The sequence below is a fragment of the Ovis canadensis genome, chromosome 4 (genome assembly GCF_042477335.2).
Source record: "Ovis canadensis isolate MfBH-ARS-UI-01 breed Bighorn chromosome 4, ARS-UI_OviCan_v2, whole genome shotgun sequence".
In the NCBI taxonomy this organism is placed as follows: Eukaryota; Metazoa; Chordata; class Mammalia; order Artiodactyla; family Bovidae; genus Ovis; species Ovis canadensis.
The window spans coordinates 118,148,428-118,174,894 of NC_091248.1; the positions used below are offsets into that span (position 1 = coordinate 118,148,428).

General features: G+C 45.5%; 1 protein-coding gene across 1 annotated transcript in view; it reads left to right on the forward strand.

Moving 5' to 3' along the window:
* TBXAS1 (thromboxane A synthase 1) overlaps positions 1 to 26,467 on the forward strand; it is a 169,833-nt gene that overhangs the window by 54,648 nt on the left and 88,718 nt on the right. The window contains exon 4 of the mRNA XM_069588550.1: positions 19,714 to 19,810. Within this exon, the coding sequence (XP_069444651.1) occupies positions 19,714 to 19,810 (97 nt within the window). The remainder of the gene's footprint in view (positions 1 to 19,713; positions 19,811 to 26,467) is intronic.

Sequence of the window (26,467 nt, forward strand, 5' to 3'; positions counted from 1 at the left end):
GTTACTGTGGCCTTTGGGTCTCATTTAAACGTAACCTTCTCTATCTGGAACTGTTTCTCGTTCACAAGGCCTACTCTTCTCTCCCCGGTACCTTCCATCTCCAGGCTTCCTACCTGCAGCAATTTGTCAAGATCAGGTCCCTGTCACTTGTAGCCTCTGAGTTTCCTCCCTCTGTGCTTCTTTCACACAGTCTTTTAGCTAGTTTTCAAGGCCTGTGTTCCAGCTTTGTGGCCGTTTGCTGGAGGAGACGCGCTGAACTTCCCTGGGTCCTCCCCAGAGCACAGCGTGTGCTTTCATTGAGAGGTTAGCTACCCAGGTAAGGGAGAGCTGGCAGGTGGCCTGTGGGCCCAGGCCCATAGACTTGGAAGGAAGTTCAGAGGTTTTAGCTGAGATATTGAAAGGGAGACTATAGAGGCCAAAGGTGTGCTAAGAAAATGTGATGGTTTGGACACTGGAGAGAACAACCTCTCTGCAGTGGCAGGAGGGGAGATGGATCTAAGGAATAGTGCTAAGGAAGTGGGTTATTTGAAGTAGGTTATTGTACAGATGCACAGAATGGAGAAGGGCAAGGTGAGGAATGAAGGCTGTGTGTGTGAGTCACTCAGTCTTGTCCAACCCTTTGCAACCCCATGGTCTGGAGCCCACCAGGCTCCTCTGTCCATGGAATTCTCCAGGCAAGAATACTGGAGTGGGTTGCCATGCCCTCCTCCAGGGGATGTTTCTAACCCAGGGATCAAACCTGGGTCTCCTGCCTTGCAGGCAGATTCTTTATCATCTGAGCCACCAGGGATGAAGAGGGAAGATGGAATTTATAAAAGACAAGCAGACAACCATTCTAACAACCCCGGTGAGTGACAACAGTGATTTGGATCATCAGAAACATCAGGAAAAGAGAGGCAGACTTTCATAAAGGAGAGCAGACTTGAACTACTAGTTAGTTACAAGGAATAAGGACTAGGCAACATTAATCACTGATGTTGGCTTTGAATTCTAGAGAGAAAATGGTCATTCCCTACATAATGAGGAGATGGAACATAGCAGAGGGGAAGACAGCACCAGCCTTGCCACCATCATTTGTAACTATGACTGAGACTTTGGGTCCAAGGTGGCTTGGGAACAGAGCCCTGGAAGGATTGCCCAGCCACGCTGGGATAGAGTAGTGGGTGGGGGAGCCCCAGGCTACACTTGGAATCTTCTCCTCCAGTGGCATTTCCCACAGTGCAGCCTTTGGACCATTTCCATTGACAAAAATAATAGTTACATGGAACTAAAGTGGGGAGTTCCCCTCGGTCAGAGGCTGGAAACACTGGGTTAATCCATGGAACACAGGTCTTAGAACTGTTCACGTAATAATGTGCTTGGAACATCTCCAAGAGGGAAATTTAGTATGCAGTGTTTATTTGACCACAGAACTCCCCCCACCCCTCACCTTTTCTGGAATGTCTCTTGGGACTAGAATATAGAGAACAGGCACTGAAAGGAAACGCTGATCTAATAAGCAGCAGCATTTTACTTCTAAAGAATTCCACATGAAAAACAGGCATTGATAAGAAGAGTTTACTTCACCACTGTAAATCATCAGTGTTGCCGCCAGTGATTATTAATCACCTCCCTCTGGAGGTTGTGTGGGTGGGAGTGTGTTTATTCTGTGGCGCTATGGAGAACTGTGGACACAGTTTTGCATGTTTGATTCCCTTTTATTTCCACACCTTTCTCTCTGGTCCCTTCCTGTTCCCAACAGACAACCATTCCATTGTGCTTAATGTGTATTTTGGGAGGGGGGTGAGTGTTGCAAGTTCTTGCAAACTGGGTGTTGTGGTTCATGTGTGTTTCCTTTGTTGTTATTCAGTCGCTCAGTTATGTCTGACTGTTTGCAACGCCATAGACTACAGCACACCAGGCTTCTCTGTCCTTCACCATCTCCCAGAACTTGCTCAAACTCATGTCCATCGAGTCAGTGATGCCATCCAACCATCTCATCCTCTGTCATACGCTTTTCCTCCTGCCCTCAATCTTTCCCAGCAATAGGGTCTTTTCCAATGAGTTGACTCTTTGCATTAGGTGGCCAAAGTATAGGTGCTTCAGCATCAATCCTTCCAATGAATTTTCAGGGTTGATTTCCTTTGCGATAGACTGGTTTGATCTACTTTCTGTCCAAGGGACTCTTCAGCTCATGCCAATGGTAGTGTCATATCACTCATTTATCCTTATTTTCTTTTCTTCGCATGACGCTGTGAAGCTCCATCATGATGCTGTGCACCCATCAAGTCTGTTACCTCTAACTGCTGCCTGTCATTCTGCAGTGCAACCCCGCCCGGCTTTCCCATCCACTCTCCCAGAGGGGGATATCCAGTGGCCTCCAGCAAACAAGGCTGCAGTGCACATCCTCTTTTGGGCCCTTTTTGGACCTGTGTCTGCATTCTATGGGCTGTATGGCCCGCTTTTAAGACCATAAGAAAGAGACATCTTTGTTCCCTGGGGCCACATGTAGTAAAATATTATTAATCCGTAACAATTTTCCAGTCCTCTGTCTGGGTCTTGGCCTTTCAATACAGTATCTCATGTGACTATCCCAAGAACACTTCGAGTTTACCTGGTCTAATTGCATTAGCTTCAATTTATTGGGGTGACCAAAAAGTCTGTTTTGGACTTGATGGACTTTTTGGCCAGTCCAATATTTGGAAACATCAGTGACTTTAAGACAAGAATGACATGTGGTTAGTAAGAGGTAAGCACAAGGGAGGGCAGGTTCTCTTTGTTATGTACATGCGTGCTCAGCTGTGTCCGACTCTTTGCAACACTATGGACCCCAGGCTCCTCTGTCCATGGAAGTCTCCAGGCAAGAATAGTGGAGTGGGTTGCCATTTCTTCTTCCAGGGGATCTTCCCGACCCAGGGATCGAGCCTCTGTCCCCTGTGTGGCAGGCGAATTCTTTACCACTGAGCACCTGGGAAGCCCTTGTTAATCCAAAGCCTTTTCCGTTCCCCTGTCCCCTTGGTTGCTCCTTGGACACTCCGTGCTCTCCTGCCTTAGGCTGATGGCCCTAACAGCGGGGAGTGTCATTGTTTACTGTCCTGCTGTCCTGTTAGCCATGCCCGCAGGGCAAACTAAGATGGGCGGTCATGGTGGAGAGGTCTGACAGAATGTGCTCCACTGGAGAAGGGAATGGCAAACCACTTCAGTATTCTTGCCTTGAGAACCCCATGAACAGTATGAAAAGGCAAAATGATAGGATACTGAAAGAGGAACTCCCCAGGTCAGTAGGTGCCCAATATGCTACTGGAGGTCAGTGGAGAAATAACTCCAGAAAGAATGAAGGGATGGAGCCAAAGCAAAAACAATACCCAGCTGTGGATGTGACTGGTGATAGAAGCAAGGTCTGATGCTATAAAGAGCAATATTGCATAGGAACCTGGAATGTCAGGTCCATGAATCAAGGCAAATTGGAAGTGGTCAGACAAGAGATGGCAAGGGTGAACGTCGACATTCTAGGAATCAGCGAACTAAAATGGACTGGAATGGCTGAATTTAACTCAGATGACCATTATATCTACTACTGCAGGCAGGAATCCCTCAGAAGAAATGGAGTAGCCATCATGGTCAACAAAAAAGTCTGAAATGCAGTACTTGGATGCAATCTCAAAAACAACAGAATGATCTCTGTTCATCTCCAAGGCAAACCATTCAATATCACAGTAATCCAAGTCTATGCCCCAACGAGTAATGCTGAAGAAGCTGAAGTTGAGTGGTTTTATAAAGACCTACAAGACCTTTTAGAACTAACACCCAAAAAAGATGTCCTTTTCATTATAGGGGACTGAAATGCAAAAGTAGGAAGTCAAGAAACACCTGGAGTAACAGGCAAATTTGGCCTTGGAATGTGGAATGAAGCAGGGCAAAGACTAATAGAGTTTTGCCAAGAAAATGCACTGATCATAGCAAACACCCTCTTCCAATAACACAAGAGAAGACTCTACACATGGACATCACCAGATGGTCAACACCGAAATCAGACTGATTATATTCTTTGCAGCCAAAGATGGAGAAGCTCTATACTGGCAACAAAAACAAGACCAGGAGCTGACTGTGGCTCAGATCATGAACTCCTTATTACCAAATTCAGACTCAATTGAAGAAAGTAGGGAAACCACTAGACCATTCAGGTATGACCTAAATCAAATCCCTTATGATTATACAGTGGAAGTGAGAAATAGATTTAAGGGCCTAGATCTGATAGATAGAGTGCCTGATGAACTATGGAATGAGGTTCGTGACATTGTACAGGAGACAGGGATCAAGACCATCCCCATGGAAAAGAAATGCAAAAAAGCGAAATGGCTGTCCGGGGAGGCCTTACAAATAGCTGTGAAAAGAAGAGAGGCAAAAAGCAAAGGAGAAAAGGAAAGATATAAGCATCTGAAAGAGTTCCAGAGAATAGCAAGAAGAGATAAGAAAGCCTTCTTCAACGATCAATGCAAAGAAATAGAGGAAAACAACAGAATGGGAAAGACTAGAGATCTCTTCAAGAAAATTAGAGATACCAAGGGAACATTTCATGCAAAGGTGGGCCCGATAAAGGACAGAAATGGTCTGGACCTAACAGAAGCAGAAGATATTAAGAAGAGGTGGCAAGAATACACAGAAGAACTGTACAAAAAAGATCTTCATGACCCAGATAATCATGATGGTGTGATCACTCTTCTAGAGCCAGACATCCTGGAATGTGAAGTCAAGTGGGTCTTAGAAAGCATCACTACGAACAAAGCTAGTGCAGGTGATGGAATTCTAGTTGAGCTGTCTCAAGTCCTGAAAGATGATGCTGTGAAAGTGCTGCACTCAATATGCCAGCAAATTTGGAAAACTCAGCAGTGGCCACAGGACTGGAAAAGGTCAGTTTTCATTCCAATTCCAAAGAAAGGCAATACCAAAGAATGCTCAAACTACCTCACAATTGCACTCATCTCACATGCTAGTAAAGTAATGCTCAAAATTCTCCAAGTCAGGCTTCAGCAATACTTGAACGGTGAACTTCCTGATGTTCAAGCTGGTTTTAGAAAAGGCAGAGGAACCAGAGATCAAATTGCCAACATCCGCTGGATCATGGAAAAAGCAAGAGAGTTCTAGAAAAACATCTATTTCTGCTTTATTGACTATGCCAAAGCCTTTGACTGTGTGGATCACAATAAACTGTGGAAAATTCTGAAGGATATGGGAATACCAGACCACCTGACCTGCCTCTTGAGAAATCTGTATGCAGGTCAAGAAGCAACAGTTAGAACTGGACATGGAACAACAGACTGGTTCCAAATAGGAAAAGGAGTATGTCAAGGCTGTATATTTTCACCCTGCTTATTTAACTTCTATGCAGAGTACATTGTGAGAAACACTGGACTAGAAGAAGCACAAGCTGGAATCAAGATTGCCGGGAGAAATATCAATAACCTCAGATATGCAGATGACACCACCCTTATGGCAGAAAGTGAAGAGGAACTAAAAAGCCTCTTGATGAAAGTGAAAGAGGAGAGTGAAAAAGTTGGCTTAAAGCTTAACATTCAGAAAACGAAGATCATGGCATCCGGTCCCATCACTTCATGGGAAATAGATGGGGAAACAGTGGAAACAGGGTCAGACTTTATTTTTTTGGGCTCCAGAATCACTGCAGATGGTGACTGCAGCCATGAAATTAAAAGACGCTTACTCCTTGCAAGAAAAGTTATGACCAACCTAGATAGTATATTCAAAAGCAGAGACATTACTTTGCCGACTAAGGTCCGTCTAGTCAAGGCTATGGTTTTTCCTGTGGTCATGTATGGATGTGAGAGTTGGACTGTGAAGAAGGCTAAGCACTGAAGAATTGATGCTTTTGAACTGTGGTGTTGGAGAAGACTCTTGAGAGTCCCTTGGACTGCAAGGAGATCCAACCAATCCATTCTAAAGGAAATCAGCCCTGGGATTTCTTTGGAAGAAATGATGCTAAAGCTGAAACTCCAGTACTTTGGCCACCTCATTCGAAGAATTGACTCTTTGGAAAAGACTCTGATGCTGGGAGGGATTGGGGGCAGGAGGAGAAGGGGACAACCGAGGATGACATGGCTAGATGGCACCACTGACTCGATGGACGTGAGTCTGGGTGAACTCTGGGAGTTGGTGATAAACAGAGAGGCCTGGCGTGCTGCGATCATGGGGTCACAAAGAGTCGGACACGACTGAGGGACTGAACTGAACCGAATTGTCCTGTTAGAGTATAAAGTCCAAGAGGACAGGAACTCTGCCTCTTGTTTGCTCGGATACTCCAAGGGCCTAGACTGCATAAAAAGTGCTCAGGAACTATTTGCTGCGTAACCAAAGTAATCTCCATTGAATATGTGCCTTTAAGGACAAATTTGTCCCCAAGAAAACCTCAAACGGGAAGGTCTTAGGTTTTGGTGATTTTGGTAATTAGTATTATTTCCCCGGAACATAATGAAAGGACCTGGGGGAAGTCCTTCATCCTAAAATCAAGGGTTTGGGTGGCAGCATCTGTAATCTTTCCCCATCTGTGACTTATGAGCCATCCATCCAGGAATTAGCCCATAAAATATAGAATTGATTTAATCCCACATCAGACCATCTTGGGATCCATAGGATAAGGTGAAAGGCAGACTCATAATGCACTCCACTGGGCTAGGCTCTGCTCTCAGATCATTGGTTTCCCTCCCCAGGGAAACCTTTTCTCTAGCCCTACTCTTAGGAGTCTGCCTAAGGCGACAGAAAGAGCACTGGATTGGGAGGCAGAGCTGCGTCTGGTCTGAGCTCAGCTCTTCCCAGCTGTGGGACTAGAATGAGTGACTTCACCATCATCCTCACTTTTAACAGATACCCAAGCGCCTGCCCGCCTCCCAGGCTGATGTGAAACCAGAGGAACTGTCAGTGGTCTCCACCAGCAGGCCCCCACCCCCGCAGGGAGTAGGGATCCTGACCATGATGCCTCAGCCCTTCAGGGTGGGCTTTCAAAGGTCCTCTTGCAGCCACCTGCCACCCCAGAGGAGTACCCCCTGCAGGAGCCCATCCCTAGCTAACTCTGGGATGAATTTCCCCAGTTCTGCATGTGGATATTCTCTGGCCTCTTATGCCTCCTGCTGCACAGGGGCTGCTCCAGGGCAATGGCCTGTCTTCAAGTGCTGCCCACCCAATCATCTCACCTCTTGCGACCTCTGTTTTCCTAGCTATGAAATGGGGGTGTTTGGCTAGAATGATCATCGTCAAGCTTCCTTCTGTTCCTGAAATACTATGATCTGTGCTTTAATTTCCATCCCCTCACTGCCCCACCTCTTATTTTTCCCCAGCTGTGTCTAAAATTCTTTGGCCATTAAATCCTCCTTTCTTGACAGTTCCACATCTGGGCTTTCTAATAATACCTAGCCCAAGACAGCGCATTCCTCAGGCGGCATGGAGTTCCAGGCCACACCGTCTTTTCAGGACTCATTCTAGCTCTTGCCAAGCCCCTCAATTCATATTCTGGGTTCACACATCATTGAGGGAGAGGAGATTTTGCTACATACTCTCACACAAATATATGTCCTGAACATATTCTATGTAATAGTAGGCATATGCACTCTCTCTCTCTCTCACACACACACACACTTCCTTCTGAGGCCTGCAAATCTACACACTTGGGCATAACCGTGTGGGCGCAAATATTCTGGGACAGCCAAATGACTATTTTAATGTTTCTTTGTCCCTGCGGTGCCATCTAACTATTTATTTAGTAGCTTGACGCTGTTTGCATCAACAACTTTGCCTTATAGGCTCTTCTTCATGTTTATGATTCTTACTGTGAAAAAAATTGCTTGCCTAACATCTGTTCTGAATTTGTTTTTTCTTCCTTTTTATTTATCTGTTCCCTACTGAATGAAATTTGCACCAAGGACAGTAACTCGAATTGGAAACTTCAGTGTCCTTCAGGATTTCTGTACACTTCAATACATCTCTTAATTACTCTTTTTTTATTGTTATGAGATATACATATATATTCGTGCTCACACAGGCAGATTGGTTTGTAGCTTACCTCTGCCTGTCCCCCTCTGGGGAATAAGTTTTATTAACTGAATAAATTAAATGGGCGGGTGGATCCAATAGAGTAGAGAGGTTTATCGTTATAGGTTTGCTTCAGATAATTTTCCCCCATTGCGGCCCAATTCCCTCCTTTAGCCACAGCTCTGTTTGGGAGAAAGCTGGACTAGAGCTTGACGCAGCCACAATTCACCAGGAACTAGAAGGGCCCTTTGTCTTCCAGGCCCACTTATGTGAACTCAGATCCGATTCCTTATTAAGCCCCTATTCTTACTACTTAGAAAGCCACACAGGGACCAAGCAAGCATGTTCACAGCAGTAGAAGGTCCCTAAAGAAGAGTAATGAGACCTGCTTTTCCACCCGACATCTCTGCCAGGTGAATAGACTACGACCCCCAAGACTCAAGGAAGTGGCCCCATGTCACCCAGTCCTAATTGCAAACGCAATGCCCTCTCTACCATCAGGCCCTTGCTCGTTCAGGGAGGGCTCTTCATTCCTCCCCTCTTTCTGAGCTTTCCCACACTCACTTCCGTCTGTGTCTACGTCTTCAGATGGTACAAAGACCGACAAGACGGTACCCCCACATCTGAAGAACTAGCTCCCTCTCGGCCCCGCCCCAGACATCGTCCACTCAGCAGATAATTCGGTTTCCTCGGAGTGTCTATCCCTGGGCTGATGGTGGGAGAAACAACTCCACTCTTCTCCTAAAAATATCACTCATATCTCTTTTCCTGAAGAAAATCTGGCACCTAGAAGAGAAACACAGACCTGGGCCAAGTCGCACAAGAATTCTGGGTAATGAGAGGCTGAATACGCCACACTGAACAGACAACCTGAAGCCAGGAATTGGGTAGAATCACGGGCCAGTGAAAGCAGAGAAGGCTTCCAGGAGGAAGCAGTAGTCAAGCCCGGTCTGGAATAATGGGGAGATGAGGAGGAGAAGAGAACAACGGTCTACCCAGTGAGAACAGCCAGAGAAGGACCTTAGGGTGGGATGGTGGGAGGAGGGGTAGCTGATGGCTAGAGATGGACACACAGAAGTGGTGGCCAGTTACTGTTAGATGACCCTGAAGGGACGTGGAAGGCTCTTTGCCGACCACACTCTCTGCTGGAGCAAGATCTCGGTGCCAACACCTCAGGAAATCCCTGATTCAAATGAGATCTCTGGCAGAGCCATTGGCTTGCAACAGGAGCCTGGCTCACCATAGTGATTCCACACACAGCCAAACCTGGGATGACCACAAAGATTAGTGCTCAGGTAAAGAAGCCAGTAGGGTGGACACAAAGGTGATGCCCCTGCCAAGTGGTAGAAGAGGAAGACAAAGAGTTAGCCACACATTTCAGAGGGATGGGGACCAGTGACTTTGAGAATGCAAGATAAAGGCCAGTAAAGAGAAACAAGGTTCAAGTCTGGCTTCAATCTGCCAGTAGCAGGGACTGAGAACCCGGGAGGATAAGTGATTTCTTAGAACTAGAAAGGCAGCCACAGAATTGTCTTCCCAGTTACCTGTTGGTACGAGGTGCTCTGCCAGCTTCTCGGGGATGAAAGACAAACAAGACAGGGCTTTGTCCTCAAAGAACTCACAGAGTAGTGAGGAGACTGTCCAGGAAGCCCAAGAAATAAAACAATGAGATGCAAACCAATAGATGAATGGACAAACGCCACGGAAACTATGGGAAATGAAGGGTCCGAGAAGACTCCACAGAAGAAGCGACAGATGACCTGTCAGAAAGGTTTTTCAGACAAGATGCAGACCAGGGCTTTAGAGCGACAATCATGTGCAAAGTAACGGAAACATAGAGAAGCAGTGCAAACGAAGGGAACCGCAAATAGCAGTTTCATAGCAGCAATTTATGGTTAGAGTTCCCAAACTGTGCGCTGAGGCACCCAAAGGTGCCAGAGACAATTCACAGGGGCTTCCTGGGGTATCTTCAATATTCATGGCGAACACAGCGACATCTGTGGGTCATGATGAGAACTACCTTCAGTGCAATAAGTGCATTCTTTTTCCAAATGTTTACTCAGTTGTTAGAACATGTGTTGTTGTTGCTGTTCAATCACTCAGTCGTGTCTGACTCTTTGCGACCCCATGGACCTCAGCACGCCAGGCTTCCCTGTCCTTCACTATCTCCTGGAGCTTGCTCAAACTCATGTCCATTGAGTCAATAATGCCATCCAACCATCTCGTCCTCTGTCGTCGCCTTCTCCTTCTGCCCTCTATCTTTCCCAGCATCCAGGTCTTTTCCAATGTCAGCTCTTTGCATCAAGTGGCCAAAGTATTGGAGCTTCAGCTTCAGCACGAGTCCTTCCAATGAATATTCAGGGTTGATTTCCTTTAGGATTGACTGGTTTGATCTTTTTGCTGTCCAAGGGACTCTCAAGAGTCTTCTCTAGCGCCACAGTTTGAAAACATCAGTTCTTTGGTGCTCAGCTTTCTTTATGGTCCAACTCTTACATTCATACATGACTACTGGAAAAACCATAGCTTTGACAAGACGGACCTTTGTCAGCAAAGTGATGTCTCTGCTTTTTACTATACTGTCTAGGTTTGTCATAGCTTTCCTCCCAAGTAGCAAGCATCTATTAATTTCATGGCTTCAGTCACAATCCACAGTGATTTTGGAGCCCAAGAAAATAAAATCTGTCACTGTTTTCAATTTTTCCCCTTCTGTTTGCCAAGAAGTGAAGGGACTGGATGCCATGCTCTTCATTTCTTGAATGTTGAGTTTGAAGCCAGCTTTTTCACTCTCCTTGGTGGAAGAGGAGTGGACAAGGAGAGCGTTCTTACAGGGCTCCTCATTGCAGTTAAGAAGCTTGGACTTTTTTGCATCAAACATTGGAAAGTCATAAGAGGTTTGCTGGTAGTCGGATAGCACGGTCAGCTTCTGTTTCACAAAGGTAGACTTGGCCTTGATGGGGCTGTTGGTCTGGGAGCAGCAATCCATATAGGGAGCTACTTCAGTGTCCTAGTAAGAGAGATGGGCCTGGGCTCAGGGGCTTAAGAGTTTGGGCCTAGATACAGCCTGCTCCTCTAACATTACAAAAGTCCTGTAATACATCCAACCCTGTGATACAAATGTTAGACATCAATATTAGAAAAAGACCAGATCCTTGCATTTAAACCACTCAAAACCAAGTAAAAATGTAGCCAAGAAAAGAACTACAGTTAATGGAGTACTGCTAGAAGTTAACCTGGCAAGATAGAAGGAAGGAAGACTGATCCCGGGAGGCAGAGGACCAGCATGTGCAAAGGCCCCCGTGGATGTGAGAGGTGATGGAGAGTGTCAGGAAGAAAGGTTGATCATTGGTGCTGGCTCTCAAGTGGTGGGCAATAGGGAAGGATGAGGCCAGAAGCAAGGCAGGGGTCGGGCTGTTTGCACAGTGTGCTCAGGACTGAAGGATGTTTGCACAATGTGCTCAGGACTCCCAGTCTTTCGTGGAGACAAACCACCGAAGGAGCTACAGTCAGATTGGCTTTTTTTTTTTTTTTTTTTTTTACCGCAATGAGAGGCACACAGGATTTTAAGTTCCCTGACCGGGGATCGAACCCAAGTCCCCTGCAGTGGAAATGCAGTCTTAACCCCTGGAACACCAGGCAAGTCCCCAGACTTGCATTTTATAAAGCCCTGGTGGATAAACAGAATCAGGGCCCATGTGCAGATAAGCAGCTGGTCAGGAAGACAAGTCAGAGGGGTGGAGGCATACATCTGAGGCAAGGTCCAATGTCCAGCTGGGAAGTGAAGAACCAGAGAGTCCACCAGCGTCTGAGGGCAGGAGAGGAGAGTGGATCCGGCTCCAAGTATTGCAGAGAGGGAAAAGGCTGACTCAGTCCTTGTGGCTCTGAGGAGCTCTGTGAGGTCAGGGTTCGCCCCTGGGCACCACCACCCTGAAGCTTCCCTGGGCAGGTAACCATACCCTGATCTCAGTGGTAGGAATTAGCCAGAAGAAAGCAGCTCCCAACTCCAGGGACCTATGTCTGTCACTGGCTCCTCAAGAAAAGCATCCCCAGCAACTTGAGTGAGCTCCACCTCTCTGCTAACTCAAGCCTGCCTTGTTCTAATGACAGATTCAGGTTGCTAATGAGAAAGGGCAGGTTGCTCCACTGAGCCAAGCTGGGAAGGAGCCACAGGACTGCGAGGCCATGGTTTCTCTGCAGGGCTGTGGGCCGCCCAGCCCGCCTGGGGCCCACTCCCAGCCTTGGATGCCTACTTAGCTCCCTCAGAACATTTTAGAGACTGATCACTCACGTGAGATCTCCAGCACTCAACGCCCACTCTTCACCACTGAGCTGCCCACCACCTTCTCATCCACAGCCCAGGTCAGAGGTCAGACTGAAGGCCAGGACGACAGTTACCCTATTCGCCTCCTCAACCTGCTGGGACGTGGCCCTGGCATCGAGGCAAGGAGTCATCTGATGCTTGCTGTTGAGCAGTCATCAGATGCTAGAGGCCTGCCTCTTTGGAAAAGACCCTGATGCTGGGAAAGATTAAGGGCCTGAGGAGAGGGGACGACAGAGGATGAAAGGTTGGATGGCATCACTGATTCAAGGGAACATGAGTTTAAGCAAACTCAGGGAGATGGTGAGGGACAGGGAAGCCTGGCAGGCTGCAGTCCATGGGGTCGCTGAGAGGTGGACACGACGGAGCAACTGAACACTGACAAAAGAGGCCCCCATCAGTTCTTCAGTCTCTACCTGGAAGCCTGAAGTCTCCGGAAGTGCATTCGGGTTCTTTGTGCTAAAGCGAGAGAAGGGAGTGGCATGTCACCTGACCTTCCAGGGACGTTTCTCACCCAGCTTCATCACTCCCTACAAAGTGACACCAGCAGTCACCCAACCCCCATGAGCAGGGGACTTCACGCCTGATTGGGAGGTTATCATGGCCAGCATTTGCCTAAAACCTTTCTACAGACAAAGCCTTCTCTTGTTTCTCTTCTGACCCTCATAACAGCCTCTTTATCCAGGAAATTAGCTCAGGAAGGTTGTGGTTTGCTCAAGGTGACACGGCTGTTAAATCACAAGGACACGGCCTTGAACCTGAGTTCTGACAGCTGCACCACTGCCAACACCCACCTCAGCTCTTGACAAGACAAACCTCTTTTTTTTTTCTTATTATTACAAAAGCACTCACTGTAAACTAGTGGAACATTAAAGAGATTTGTTTGTTATTCAGTCGTTGTCATGTCAGACTCTTTTTGTGACCCCACGGACTGTAGCCCACCAGGCTCCTCTGTCCATGGGATCCTCCAGCTGAGGAAACTGGGGTGGGTTGCCGTGCCCTCCTCCAGGGGATCTTCCTGACTCAGGGACTGATCCTATGTTTCCTGCACTGGCAGGCAGATTCTTTGTCACGGCACCACCTGAGAAGCCCCTATTAAAGATACAGAATGAAAAAAAATAAATAAATAAAATAAAGATACAGAACGTGAAAAGTAAAAGTCCCCATAATATGCACCGTTAGCTAATATATCTTCCTCCAGAGTTTTTCCAGGGATACTGTTAACATACGTGAGCCTAGTGCCTGACAGTTTGTGCTCAATACATGCTTGTTGAACGAGCTATCAAGTGGACTATTATTTATTTCCACAACTGTATGTACTATTTCCCAATGTGCTTTTCCATTCAGCTGTTGACTTAGACATCTTTTCATACTGATGCTTGTAGGTACCTCTCGATCAACCACCCTTTACAGCTCAGCCACCCTGGACGGGGGCAGGCCTTCTGGAACAGAGCCAGGCAGCCCACAGGCTCAGAGCAACAGTCCACCAGGCCTCGATTTCCAGAAGGCAATTGTGAACTATTTTGGTTGAGCCAACTGGTCAGTTTTTTTAAAAAAATAAGAAAACAACTACTTAAACAAGCATTATTTTTGCCTGCACAATACTTCACTGATTTGCCTAAATTTTCTTTTCCACCAGGTGCTTCAGAGTTGAGTAAGAACATTCTTATGTGCCTAAATAAGTATAAATGAGTAACTGGCTAAGAATTTTTTGCCCCTCAAAGTGACGATCCAAACATTTTAATTAGAAGGGAGCAAGAAGTTACCTTCGTAATTGGGCTAGGGTGGAGGGTTGTTTCTGGGCTATTAAACAAGAAGCTGCTCTGACTTTCCACCTTTAAAAGACACAGTCTGCACAACTAGAAGCCTGGCTGTTCACACACCTGCTCGGCCTGCGGAAGAAGTGTCGCTGGTATAGACGACGGCAAGGTCATGGCCACAGGCCCAGGCTCTGGCAGCCATCAGATTGGGATCAAATCCCTATCTTGGGCAATTACTTAACATCTCTAACATCTCTTAAGTTAACATCTCTTGTCAGTTTTCTATTCTGACAAGTGGGTATAGTAACTACCCCATCCATTTCCTATGAAGATTACATGAAATCCTATAGGCAGTGCACTCAGAACATGGCTAGTAGGTAGTAAGCACTCAATATACACTAACAATTGTGCTTATCAAAGATTCTGAGAAGGGTCTTCAAGTCATTCAAATACTTCACTGACAAATACTTGCACTGTTAACAGGATGTGTTTTCAAGCCCTATAGTTGTTCGGTCGCTAAGTCATGTCTGACCCTTTGCAGCCTCATGAACTTTAGCATGTCAGGCTTCCCTGACATGTCTTTCACCATCTGCTGGAGTTTGCTCAAACTAATTTCCGTTGAATCAGTGATGCCATCCAACCATCTCATCCTCTGTCATCCCCTTCTCCTCCTGCCTTCCATCCTTCCCAGCATCAGGATCTTTTCCAATGAGTTGGCTCTTTATATCAGGTGGCCAAAGGATTGGAGCTTCAGTTTCAGCATAAGTCCTTCCAATGAATATTCAGGGTTGATTTCCTTTAGGACTGACTGGTTTGATCTCTACGCCCTATAGAAAGTAGACTTAAAATTCAAAGACCATTATTTAACTTCCTTTTTAACTCATAAGAACTACGGGATTTAAAGCAGAGCAAACTGCTGAGATTGCGTGGTTTTACTCCCATGTTTCAGGGGCAAGGAAGCTGAAATGCAGAATTTCCAGAGTCTACCTCTAAGGCTTGTATGAGTAAGCTGCAGAGCTGGGTGATCCTGGATCCTGACTCCTGGCCCTAGGGCATGTGGCTTTGCAGTATTCCACCCCCTCAGGGCTTCTTGGTGGCTCAGATGGTAAAGAATCTGCCTGCAATGCAGGACACCCAGGTTCCATCCCTAGATTGGGAAGATCCCTGGAGAAGGGACTGGCTACCCACTCCAGTATTCTTGCCTAGAGAATCTCATGGACAGAGGAGCCTGGTGGGCTACAGTCCAAGAGATCACAGAGAGTCAGATACGACAGCCTCTAACACTTTCACACCACCTCAGGAGGCAGTAACATGTGGCCATACATTCATACCAGCGTACAAAACTGAGATCAGACTCTCTTTTTTTAAAGTATTTATTTATTTATTTGTCTTTGTTGGGTCTTAGTCATGACATGCTTCATTGAAGCATGCAGGACAGAGCATGGGAGCTCAGTAGTTGCAGTTCATGGGCTTACTTGCCCCAAAGGATGTGAGATCTTAATTTCCTTACCAAGGATCAAATGCATGTCCCCTGCATTGGAAGGCAGATTCTTAACTGCTGGACCCCCGGGGAAGCCTCTGAGATCAGAGCCTCTTGGGGAAGTATGTTTTGAGAGGCAGAATGGCATTAGGTAGTCACAAGGTTGAAAAGGAAAAGGAATACCTCACAATATTTAGGACTTCTGGATTACAAACGATAGAAACCCAGCTCAAACACACTTAAAAGTGCAAGCTAATTTAAGCTAGAAAGATGCAAGGAACACTGCAGGAAGCATAGCTTGACCTGGAGTTTGTGCCAGCATGTGGTACAAAGATGGCCACGGACTGTTCTGGGTTCATATATTCCTAGTTAAGCACCTTCAGAAGAAAAACAGAGCTTTCCTCAAGCAGCCTCCAAGTATACTTACACATACACCCAATGAAGGATTCTGACTGGTCCTGACTCAGTCAGGCACCCACCCTGTGGACCAGTCACTGTTGTCAAGGAGATGAGATACTGTAATCAGCCATGCCTGATGGTGAGTTCACCCGCATGACCAGAAGGGCAGGCTCTGTCATCGACAGCTCCTCCAGAACTGGTAGAATGGGGGAGGGTGCTTCCTCAAGGAGGGCTGGGCAGACAGAAAAAGGGGCAGCCATCCAGACATCCAAAAGGAAAAACAAACTTCACTTAAATGTTTCTCTGATCAAGATCTTTCCAGGAGCTCCTCAAGCTACAGATGAGTGTTAGTATAAATATAAATCCATAAGATTACACAATTTACATGTAAAATGGGGCCAGTTTTCTCACGAGGCTCATAAACTAGCTCTGAAGCAATTCTAAAGAAATGGTGACAAAATTGTTTTAGTATTAGCAACATTACTAGAAAAAAGCTCAAAGGCTCCCAAGGTGCCCACTTGGAAGGACAACTTTCATTTGAATGTAGAAGTATTATTTTGGGGTTTTTTTTCTTTGAAAATCCAGATTATATGGACATGAGTTTGAGTAGGCTCCAGGAGTTGGTGATGGACAGGGAAGCCTGGCATGCTGCAGTCCATAGGGTCGCAAAGAGTCAGACAACTGAGCAACTAAACTGACTGATGAAAAATTACTGTGGTAATAACGAAATCAATACAAATGAATCATTACCAAAATAGGTGTGCATCTCAACGTAAATGCTTTCCTTTTAGAACTAAGAGTTTAGGGAAATGAGAATCACAGCGTGAGCTTTAGTTAAATCTAAAGTAGTGTTTTTAACACGGGGTTTGTGGGTCCCCCGATCTGGTTACTGTCAATCAATTGTCAGTACTGGTTACTGGAGAGCTTATTAAAGTTAGAAGGGACTGGGTCCCATCCCAGAGATGCTGGTCAAGAGGTCAGGCATCACTACTTTTTGAATGCTTAGCCAGTGCTTCTGACCAGTCCTTGAGGCTGAAACCATTGCCCCAGAACAGCATTTCTTGAATTGTGGGAGTAGTCAGAATCTGGAGAGCCTGTTCAGATGCAGATTTCTGGGCACCCCCCACCCTACTAGATCTGCTCTGGGGAGGAGCAGAGCTGCGGCTATAGTTTAAGTGCCCAAGTGACTTTTAAACATTTGAATTTTTTGAAATAATTATAGATTTACAGGAAGTTGCTAAAAGAAATGTACAAAAAGATCCTGTATACCCTTGACCCTGTTTCCGCCAATGGTTACCTCTTGCATAACTACAGTACATTATCAAGACCAGGAAATTAACATTGATACACTCCATAATGGGCTTCCCAGGTGGCTCAGTGGGTAAAGAATCAGCCTGCAATGCAAGAGACACAGGTTCAGTCCCTGAGTCGGGAAGATTCCCTGGAGGAGGGCATGGTAACCACTCCAGTATCCTTGCCTGGAGAATCCCAAGGCCAAGGGAGCCTGGCAGGCTACAGTCCATAGGATCACAAAGAGCTGGACACGACTGAAGCAATTGAGCACACACAGCATGATCCATAATACTTATTCAAATTTTATCAGATGTTCAAGCCTTTGTGTGTGTGTGTGTGTGTGTGTGTGTGTGTAGAATCCTCTGAAGTTTTATCAGATGTGTAGGTTTGTGTAACCACAACTATACGTTAAGATACAAAACCGGTCACCACAAGGCTCTCTTGTGCTACCTTTTACAGTCATATCACCCCATCATACCCCGTGCATCCCTAGAGTTTAGAATCTACTCATCTCTTTTCCTTTAGAAACAACTAATCTCACTGCTGTTTCAAAACATACAAATGAAATCACATAATATGTAACCTTCCTAGACTGGCTGTTTTCATTTCAGGGGTCAAAGAATCCCTCAAATTTCATTTTAAAATGCTGTGAATGGGAAATGTCCACAGTTTTTACCAGTTTCTCAAAAAAAATTCTATGACATGCCTCATAAAGTTTATAAAAGCATTGGTTCATGGTTTTATTGGGTTATTTCTGGTCTTCTTGGCTAAAATCAATAATAAAAAAAAAACCAACTAGTGAATATTTTTTCTTCTACCACATCTGTTGAATTCCTGTGTCCCAAAGATTTCTCTAACAGTTTGGGAAATATGATCACTCAGATGAACATTTCTGAGTGCCTGACTTGTGCCAGACAAATATTATTTTTTCCCTAGTTAGTAAGAAGGGGAAGAGTTAAAGCATTAAAGACACTTTTTGCTTATGAAAAGTTCTAAGTAACTAAGAAATCAGAGCAAACTTTGCTGCTTTCATGCCATGTGACTTGAACTGCTCTGCTCTTCACTGCTCTGAACTGGATGTGCCAGTGATCAAATAACATCCTGAAAAATTATCCCATACACTGAAAACATGGCATTATGCACTGGGGCTACTTGTCATCACTCTGGTTGGCTTTATACAGTTGCTAGTCAAGCGCTCATAGCTCCTCCAGGCACGCTTGTCCCTGGGCCATTGCCGAACTGATTCCTCTGCTTGCCACACCTTCACTCCCCTTTGCCACCCACCTGTCTGGACTAACTCTTGCCCATCCTTTGAAACTCACTTCAGGAAGTACCACCTCTAGGAAGGCTTCATTCTCTCTTCTCCAGGCTTTCAGTGGGGTGTGCCCAATGTCACCCATGCTTGCCAGATGTCACAGTGGATGGTGATTACTTAATTGCCACTGCCACCAGGCTCTGAGACCCTTGAAGGCCATGACTGGGTCTTGGATGCTTTTATGCCCCCCTGAACTTCAACAAATAGCAAGATTTATTTAATAAATAAAAAACAGTAATTAATAAATAATAAACAGCTTCCTGTTGGCGTTCACCACCACTGCTGATTGGCTGAGACTTTCCTCCATTTCTTTTTTTTTTTTTTAAGATTTTTTTGATGTGGATCATTTTCAAAATCTTTATTGAATTTGTTACAATGTTGCTTCTGTTTGAAGTTTCAGGTTTTTGGCCCCTAGGCTTGTGTGATCTTAGCCTCCCCAACAAGGGATTGAACCCGTATCCCCTGCATTGGAAGGCTAAGTCTTAACCACTGGACCACTAGGGAAGTCTCTGTTTCTTCGTTAGTGTCATAGTATCTCTTAAGCGCCTTCACATGTAGGTTAGCACTCAGGCGTTCAGTCTTTCCTCAGCAGGTTTAATCGTCCCTGAATTCTCATAAAGTTTTGTTAATACACTTTAGGCTTTTGCCCAAGTATCAGTATATACAAGTCACTGATCTTCTCTTGCTAGAATGCTTGTCTCCCCAATTTTGGAAAATAGGGACAACACTGACCTGTACCATTTTCCTTCTTGGTCTTCCTACTAGATCCTATAAATTCTTTATTATTATGTTTAAACATACAGATCTGTCTTTCCTATCAAGGGGGTGAGTTTCCTGGGGCTAAAGACTGTCTCTTATTCATCTCAGAGTCTCCAGGGACTGGTACCAGGTGGGATTCCATAAATGTTTGTGGAATGAAGTTTGGTGTTAGGTCATCAGAGCTCTGCTGTTCCTCACGCTTAGCACATGAATTTCCTCATCTTCTCCACACCTTTACTCCCTATTTATCCTTTATCCCTGATTCTAAGCCACTGTGAACTCTTTATGAAAAGAAGAGAGCAGATAAATACGACATTTATCATTTTAAAGTAATTTTAAGTTAAACATTTCAAACTAATTCTCTTATTCCTCCCAGGTACTATCTTGGTCGTCGGATGTTTATTGTTATCTCTGAGCCGGACATGATTGAGCAGGTGTTGGTTGAGAAGTTCAGTAACTTTACCAACAGAATGGTATGTAATTTTCTTTCTGCATATGGATGGAGGGGGAATCCTTCTAAGATGCAAAAACCACACATCACATCTAACAGGGACGTGACTGGGCCTCTTACAGGGTTTAGATCACTTCAACTCAAAACGGAACTCCCCAGTGAATTCGAGTTTTCAAAAGGGATGGACTGTTACCAAAGAATAGCGTTTACATTTAAAACACGCTTCAAGAAAGCAAAAGCTCAAGAGAAGTGGTAGCTGATAAAAATGCTGAAATCAGGAGGGTTTTTAAAGCTGTGTTCAAAGCTAGAGGAATCCAGAGAGCATAGGTCAAGCGTCTGAGGAAGACCAAGGAAGGTTAATAAATATCAGAGGGAAAGTAACATTTCAAGACTCCCGTGCTTACATCTTTCCCAGAGAGTATCAACGTCTTAAGACTGGAAAAGGAAGACAAGTAACATGACGAGGGAAATTCATCCCCAAGTAACAAGTCTCTAACCCACTAAAGGAGGTATATATTCCATCTTTTTTTTTTTTTTTTTGCAAAGTACTTATCTTTCTCTTTGTCTTTGATGAGAAAGCCCAAAGAATGGAAGAGATGACAGAAAACGGCACAGGTGAGGGCTGCCCATATTTTCAAAAAATGAGGAGATGAGAATCCTAATAGAGATGGTTAACAGCCTTCATGCTGATATTTGGAAAATAGTCTAAAGTGAATGAATAAACAGTTGCTTGTGAGAATTCAGAGACTCTCTATGTGCCAATCGTTTGTTGTTGTTGTTGTTGTTGTCAAATTAAACTCATCTTCCATTATTATAGGAATAGTAAGCAATGTATTCACTCTTTCGTTGGTTATTTGACCAACCTTTGCACACTTGTGATATATACCAGGCACTGTCTAGGTACCGATTAGAAAGAGATAGAAAACTCAGTATTGTCCTCGAGGAGCTCATAGTCTAATGACAGAGGCAGAGAGGAAGGAAACCAGTATAATACAGAATGGTGAGCATGGAAAGCGCTGCTCCACCCATAATGGGAAAAGGGAAAGGCTTATTAGAGGTGAGGTGGCTGAGACTGTCTTCTTAAAGAAATTGGCAGTGCCTGCCTGCGTTCTGTACTGGTTGAGCTGTCCAGAGTGTTTCTTCGCATTAAATTGCACAGAAACTTATGAGACTGGTACAGTTATCATCTGTATTTTACTGACAAAGAAATAAGACTCAGGTTATAGGAGGGAGACCAATAGAATCCATGTGCCATCTCCCAACTCAAGTCCAGGGCTGTGTCTACTGCCATCATTGTAACAGCTGCCTAGGCGATGTTTCTGGATTGTCAAGGTTTCACGGAGTAATTGGTTGCTTGCCCCAAACACATTCACCTTCCTGTCCCAGAGCATCATGTCCAATTGCTATTAATAAGAGAGTCCCCCACCTTTCCTATACCTGTCCAAACCCTTGGTATTCTTCCAGGCTCTCCTCAGATTCTTTCTCCCCCATAGAACCTTCCCTACTTCAACTCTCATTTACTATTCCCCCTCTCTTAACTCTAACAGCATTGATATCTGCATCAGTGGTACCCAGCCTTTTTGGCACTGGGGACTGGTTTCATGGAGGATAATTTTTTCAACAGGCTTGGTGTGGGGAATAGTTTCAGAATGATTGAAGCCCATCAGATTTATTGTGCACTTTATTTCTATCATTATTATATCAGCTCCACCTCAGATCATCAGGCATTAGATCTCAGAGGCTGGGCACTCCTGGACTATGTCACTCCCATCATTTTCACAGTCACTCCCATTGTGCCTTCGACTATTTACTGTAAATGAATGCATGACTTTCACCCTAACTCAATTAACTTTAAGCTTATCCTTCCATTTTATACCCCAGGGCCCAACCACATAATGACTCCTCAGTATCCAATATACCCTTGTTCAAACTGAACTGACTCTCCATCAACTTAACATTCTCCCCAGATGATTGAGGTAGTACTTGGAGATTCAATATACGCTCTTCCTCTTATAAGTCATTCACAAACATGTAAGAAGATCCATCAAGGATTAGATCTCTAGGAAACCCCAATGTTTATAGTTTTCCATCTGGGAATATATCTACTTATCTTCAGTTTAGTTTATGGTCTTTAAGCCAACCCCATATTCATGATAAAAACAATCCTTAGTGACTCAATTTTTAGAAGACCATCTTTACAGTGGGATTTTCTCACAGGTTTTGAAAGTCAAATTCAATTGGGCTCTGCGGTTCCCTATTATATGCTTATGTATCTGCTCAAAGAACTCAAGGAGATTAGCGAGATGTGATTTCTTCTTCCTGACACCATGCCGCCTCCCCTCGAATAAGCCATGTTTACTTGAGTGTTCAGCGATTCAGCTTTATTACAAATTCATTCAGTAAACACTAAATGCTTACTCCATGCAAGCCTCAACCAAATGGTCCCTCGTGATACAGAAAAGACCTCCACATATTAGTTTGATGCATTAAGTGAAAAGGAACTTAAATAACGCGTGGTTTCATTTTCCAACTGTGAGAACCTGTCTCTGCTCACAATCCAGGCTTGACTTATGTGTACGCATGACAGCCTGGTGGAGTGTGGCGGGGATGGGTTCACCTTTGAATTCGGATGTTGGCTGTAGGCATCCCATGAGGGACTAAATAGGGCACATTTGGCTGGAGGTGGGGTGCCACCAATGGGAACTCCCTGACACAAGTCAGTACTGAGCATATATTTGAATTTTGAAACTGTTCAATGATACGTTTTCTTTTCCAGTTTAAGAACACGGAGCTGAACAAACTCTATGGGTTGGACCTAGGGTGGCAGCTACTATTTCGCATTTTCCAATTCACATTTTCAAGGCACTCAGTGGAATGGGACTGCTCTCTCCTGCCTGTCTTCCAAATGGACCCCTTGGGCTTCTCTTACCCTCTCAGAACTTCCTCCAGTTGCTTCCGGATGGGTGCAACCACACTTTATGGTTAAACCCCAATCATTCTCTTTAACATATACAGAACCTCAGTTTTCCCAGCACTTCCGGTCTTAGTTATTTTTATGCAGATATTTTTACTTAGCTCCTCATGGCTATCAGGTACTTGGTGAAGCCATGGGGCAGCTCTTTCTTTATTTTTTTATCTGCAGAAACTGGAGCTGGGTCCATGTGACTCAGCAAAAATGGTCTTACCAGTAGTAGACCACTTCATTTCTGGCTTGTCATGAAGGCTCAGGGTTGGGAAGCCGTGGGAAGGGTGATAAGAAGGAGGGGTGGGGGGGGTCTTTGGCCCACATGAGATTGGTCTAGCTGGATGCAGATCCAGACTGGGGGAGCTTAAGCACTAAAGCTGCCACCTGGAGCTCTTGAGTTCTGGTCTGAAATGAGCCTGGCAAGCGGGTCAGGCAGCAGGTGTGCCCATTGCCAGGTTTTGTTATGTGTTTGGAGTGAACTGGAAGGTGGTGGTGGTCACACGTGTGTGGGGTTGGGGTGCCAACCCTCAGGTCCTTGCAGGCAACTCGGGGTCAACCATCCAGGCACAGGATGGTTGCAGGCATCCAGCTACACTGTTAACTCACATCTAAAACTATGTGATGGAGTTGGTGAGTGGTTTTATCCAGGACCATAAAACCTGCTTCCCAGATAGCACTAGTGGTAAAGAACCCGCCTGCCAATGCAGGAGGCAAAAGAGACATGGGTTCGATCCCTGGGTCAGGAAGATCCCCTGGAGGAGGGCATGGCAACCCACTCCAGTATATTTGCCTGGGAAATCCCATGGACAGAGGAGCCTGTTGGACTACAGCCCATAGGTTCACAAAGAGTTGGACACAACTGAGCGACTTAGTACATAGCATGCACATAAAACCCCTGGGCCTGACTCCCCAGGGGCAGCCTCTTCAAGGCTACCTTCGCCATCTCACTGCACGGACACTGGAATCTTAGAACGAGTTCGTGTGAAGCCGCAAAGCCCTTGGCACCAGCAAAGAGTGCTAAAGTTCTGAGGCAAATGCGTCACTGCGGACCTTATAACCCACTGCATCTGTAGCCAGGCCCCATCCCAGGAGCAGGAGCGTGTGGCTGGTTGCAGAGCTCAAGAGCAAGGCAAACTCCACCCAGTGCTCCAGGTGAGTCAGGCCACCTGAGCTGGGCCCTCAGGGACCAGCCTGCTGCCACTCACTGAGGACGAAAGAGCCTTGGCCAGCTAGCCAAAACATGCCACCTCCACCTGCAGCCAGCACCTCTTCACCGACAGCTTTGGAATCTTCGCTCACCTAGAGTTTCTGGGCCCCTTTCTTTTAAATAAAACATTGAGTCAGAGAAAACAATCCAGTTTTCAAGTGGAAGATTTAACTTGTGAGGATGGTTTTGGTCCATAACAGGGAAGCTCTCATCACTGAGTCAAACACTGACTACTTTTTTCAGCTTTGCATTTCTCAAGAAGGGTCAACTCACATGATGGATCCATAGCTCTGGGGACCATTCTTGCTTAAAGCCTAGACAGACTGCATAGAACCAGAAGCACAGGTGTGTGACCTAATTTGCCTGGCTCCTGTCTGTTTTGAGGCAGATCTCATTGGGTTTTTAATATATAATTGAATTTATTTATTTTTAATTGAAGGATAATTGCTTTACAACCAACCAATTGTATTGGTTTCTGCCAAACATCAACATGAATCAGCCATAGGTGCACATATGTCCCCTCCCTCAACAGCCTCCCTCCCGTCTCCCTCCTCTCATTGGGTTTTTGGCTTGTTTTGATATTTATTTGACTGTGTTGGGTCTTAGTTTCGTCATGAGGGATCTTTCATTTCGGGCACAGGCTCAGTATATGTGGTACGTGGGCTTAGTTGCCCCTTGGCATGTGGCATCTTCATTCCTCACCAGGGATCGAACCTGAGTCCCCAGCATTGGAAGGTCGATTCTTAACCACTGGACCACCAGGAAGTCCCAGGTCTTATTGTTTTATTGAAACACTGTACTGTGCACAGGAAACCCTGCAGCCTGAGCCAAGCACATCTCCTCCCGGGCTGCCCCACCCACGGGAAGGCCCCATGGGAGTGGCCACGGTGGAATACCTGCAACCTGCAGGTCTCTCCTCTCACGAGCTTTTCCCATTTCTAAAAAAGCCAAAGCCGGGGAATCGCACTTGATGATCTCAAACATCTTCCAGGGCCCCGGGTGTTCTGTGAAGCCTCGGTAACGTAGGAACAGTGCTAAGTGGTATTGACTGAACCCTCAGCTGTTCTATCAGCGCCTTACAGAGCTTTTCTAAACTTCAAAATCTTGTTGAAAATAATGCTATATTTTTGTCTTACTAAACCTTTGGTTCAGTGGGAAGCCATCTTTAAATTTTTTAAAAGAGAAATAAATAAAATCTTAGAGTCATATCTTCCTTCTCTGACTTTTGTGGTGGCAGAAGTAAAAACAAATGTGTAGGGACTTCCCTCGTGGTCCAGTGGTTAAGAACCGACCTTCCAATGCAGGGGACATGGGTTCAGTCCCAGGTCAGGGAACTGAGATCACACATGCTGTAGAGCAACTAAGCCTGTGCACTGAGGACCCAGAGCAACCAAAAAATTTTAAAATGTGTAAACTAGGAGATTAATAGCTAGAATTCTGGGAAGAGATCAGGAAATAAGCCATAGATGTAATTCTGGTCTCTCAGTGGTTGTGTTCCTGAACTTTCTCAGGCAGGACTGCCATAACTCAGTTCTTGCCTTTGTTCAAATTAGAAGACTCCCCACCCCCTCACCTTTCATTGGCTGGTGCTGAGTTGGCAGATGGAGCCCAAGTTGGGGTTAGCCCCACCTGTCCCCTGAACCTTAAATAAAATGTACTGGGTCCCCTTGAGCCATGAACATGCCACATCCCTTACTTGCAGGCCATGCTTTTGGGCTGGTCACAGTCTGAAGCCAAGAGAGGGAAGACAGTGTGATGTTCATGACCATCTTCCACTGGCAAAGAGTGAAGGGACAAAAATTGTCTTGTGGAGATGCAACACTTTAAATATTTCAAAACATCAAAATAAAAGCCCTGCTCAGTTGGCTCAGTTGCTCAGTCTTTGTACAGCCAGATAGCAGTAGTCATATGTTGAAAATAGCGTATGTTCTCAGGCCTAGGATTGTGGGTTCCCCAGGTGACAGAATCCTAGGGTTTTCATTGACTGTAATAGACTAAGGGGCAGGGCATGGTGTTTCACATCCCTGGGGGTAGGAGAGAGACAGGCAGTAACCCTCTGCATCCTTATCTGTACAAGGTTGTGTGAGGAAGACTGTAACCACGGACTTGGCCTTTCTGCGATCATGGCATCCTTTCTGATAGCAATATTTCTGCAGCCTCCTTGACATACTTATGTGAAGTGAAGTGTAGTCGCTCAGTCATGTCCGACTCTTTGCGACCCCATGGGCTGTAGCCTACCAGGCTCCTCTGTCCATGGGATTTTCCAGGCAATAGCCCTGGAGTGGATTGCCATTTCCTTCTCCAGGGGATCTTCCCAACCCAGGGTTTGAATCCGGGTCTCCCGCATTGTAGACAGATGCTTTACCGTCTGAGCCACCAGGGAAGTCCTGACATACTTAACACCAAGCAAATCAGCAACACTGTCAGCCTGACCACTGAAGTAGGACAGCATCTCTTGAGTCTTTAAATCACCTCGCTCTGTTTACCCGCTGCCTGCAGCTCCGTGT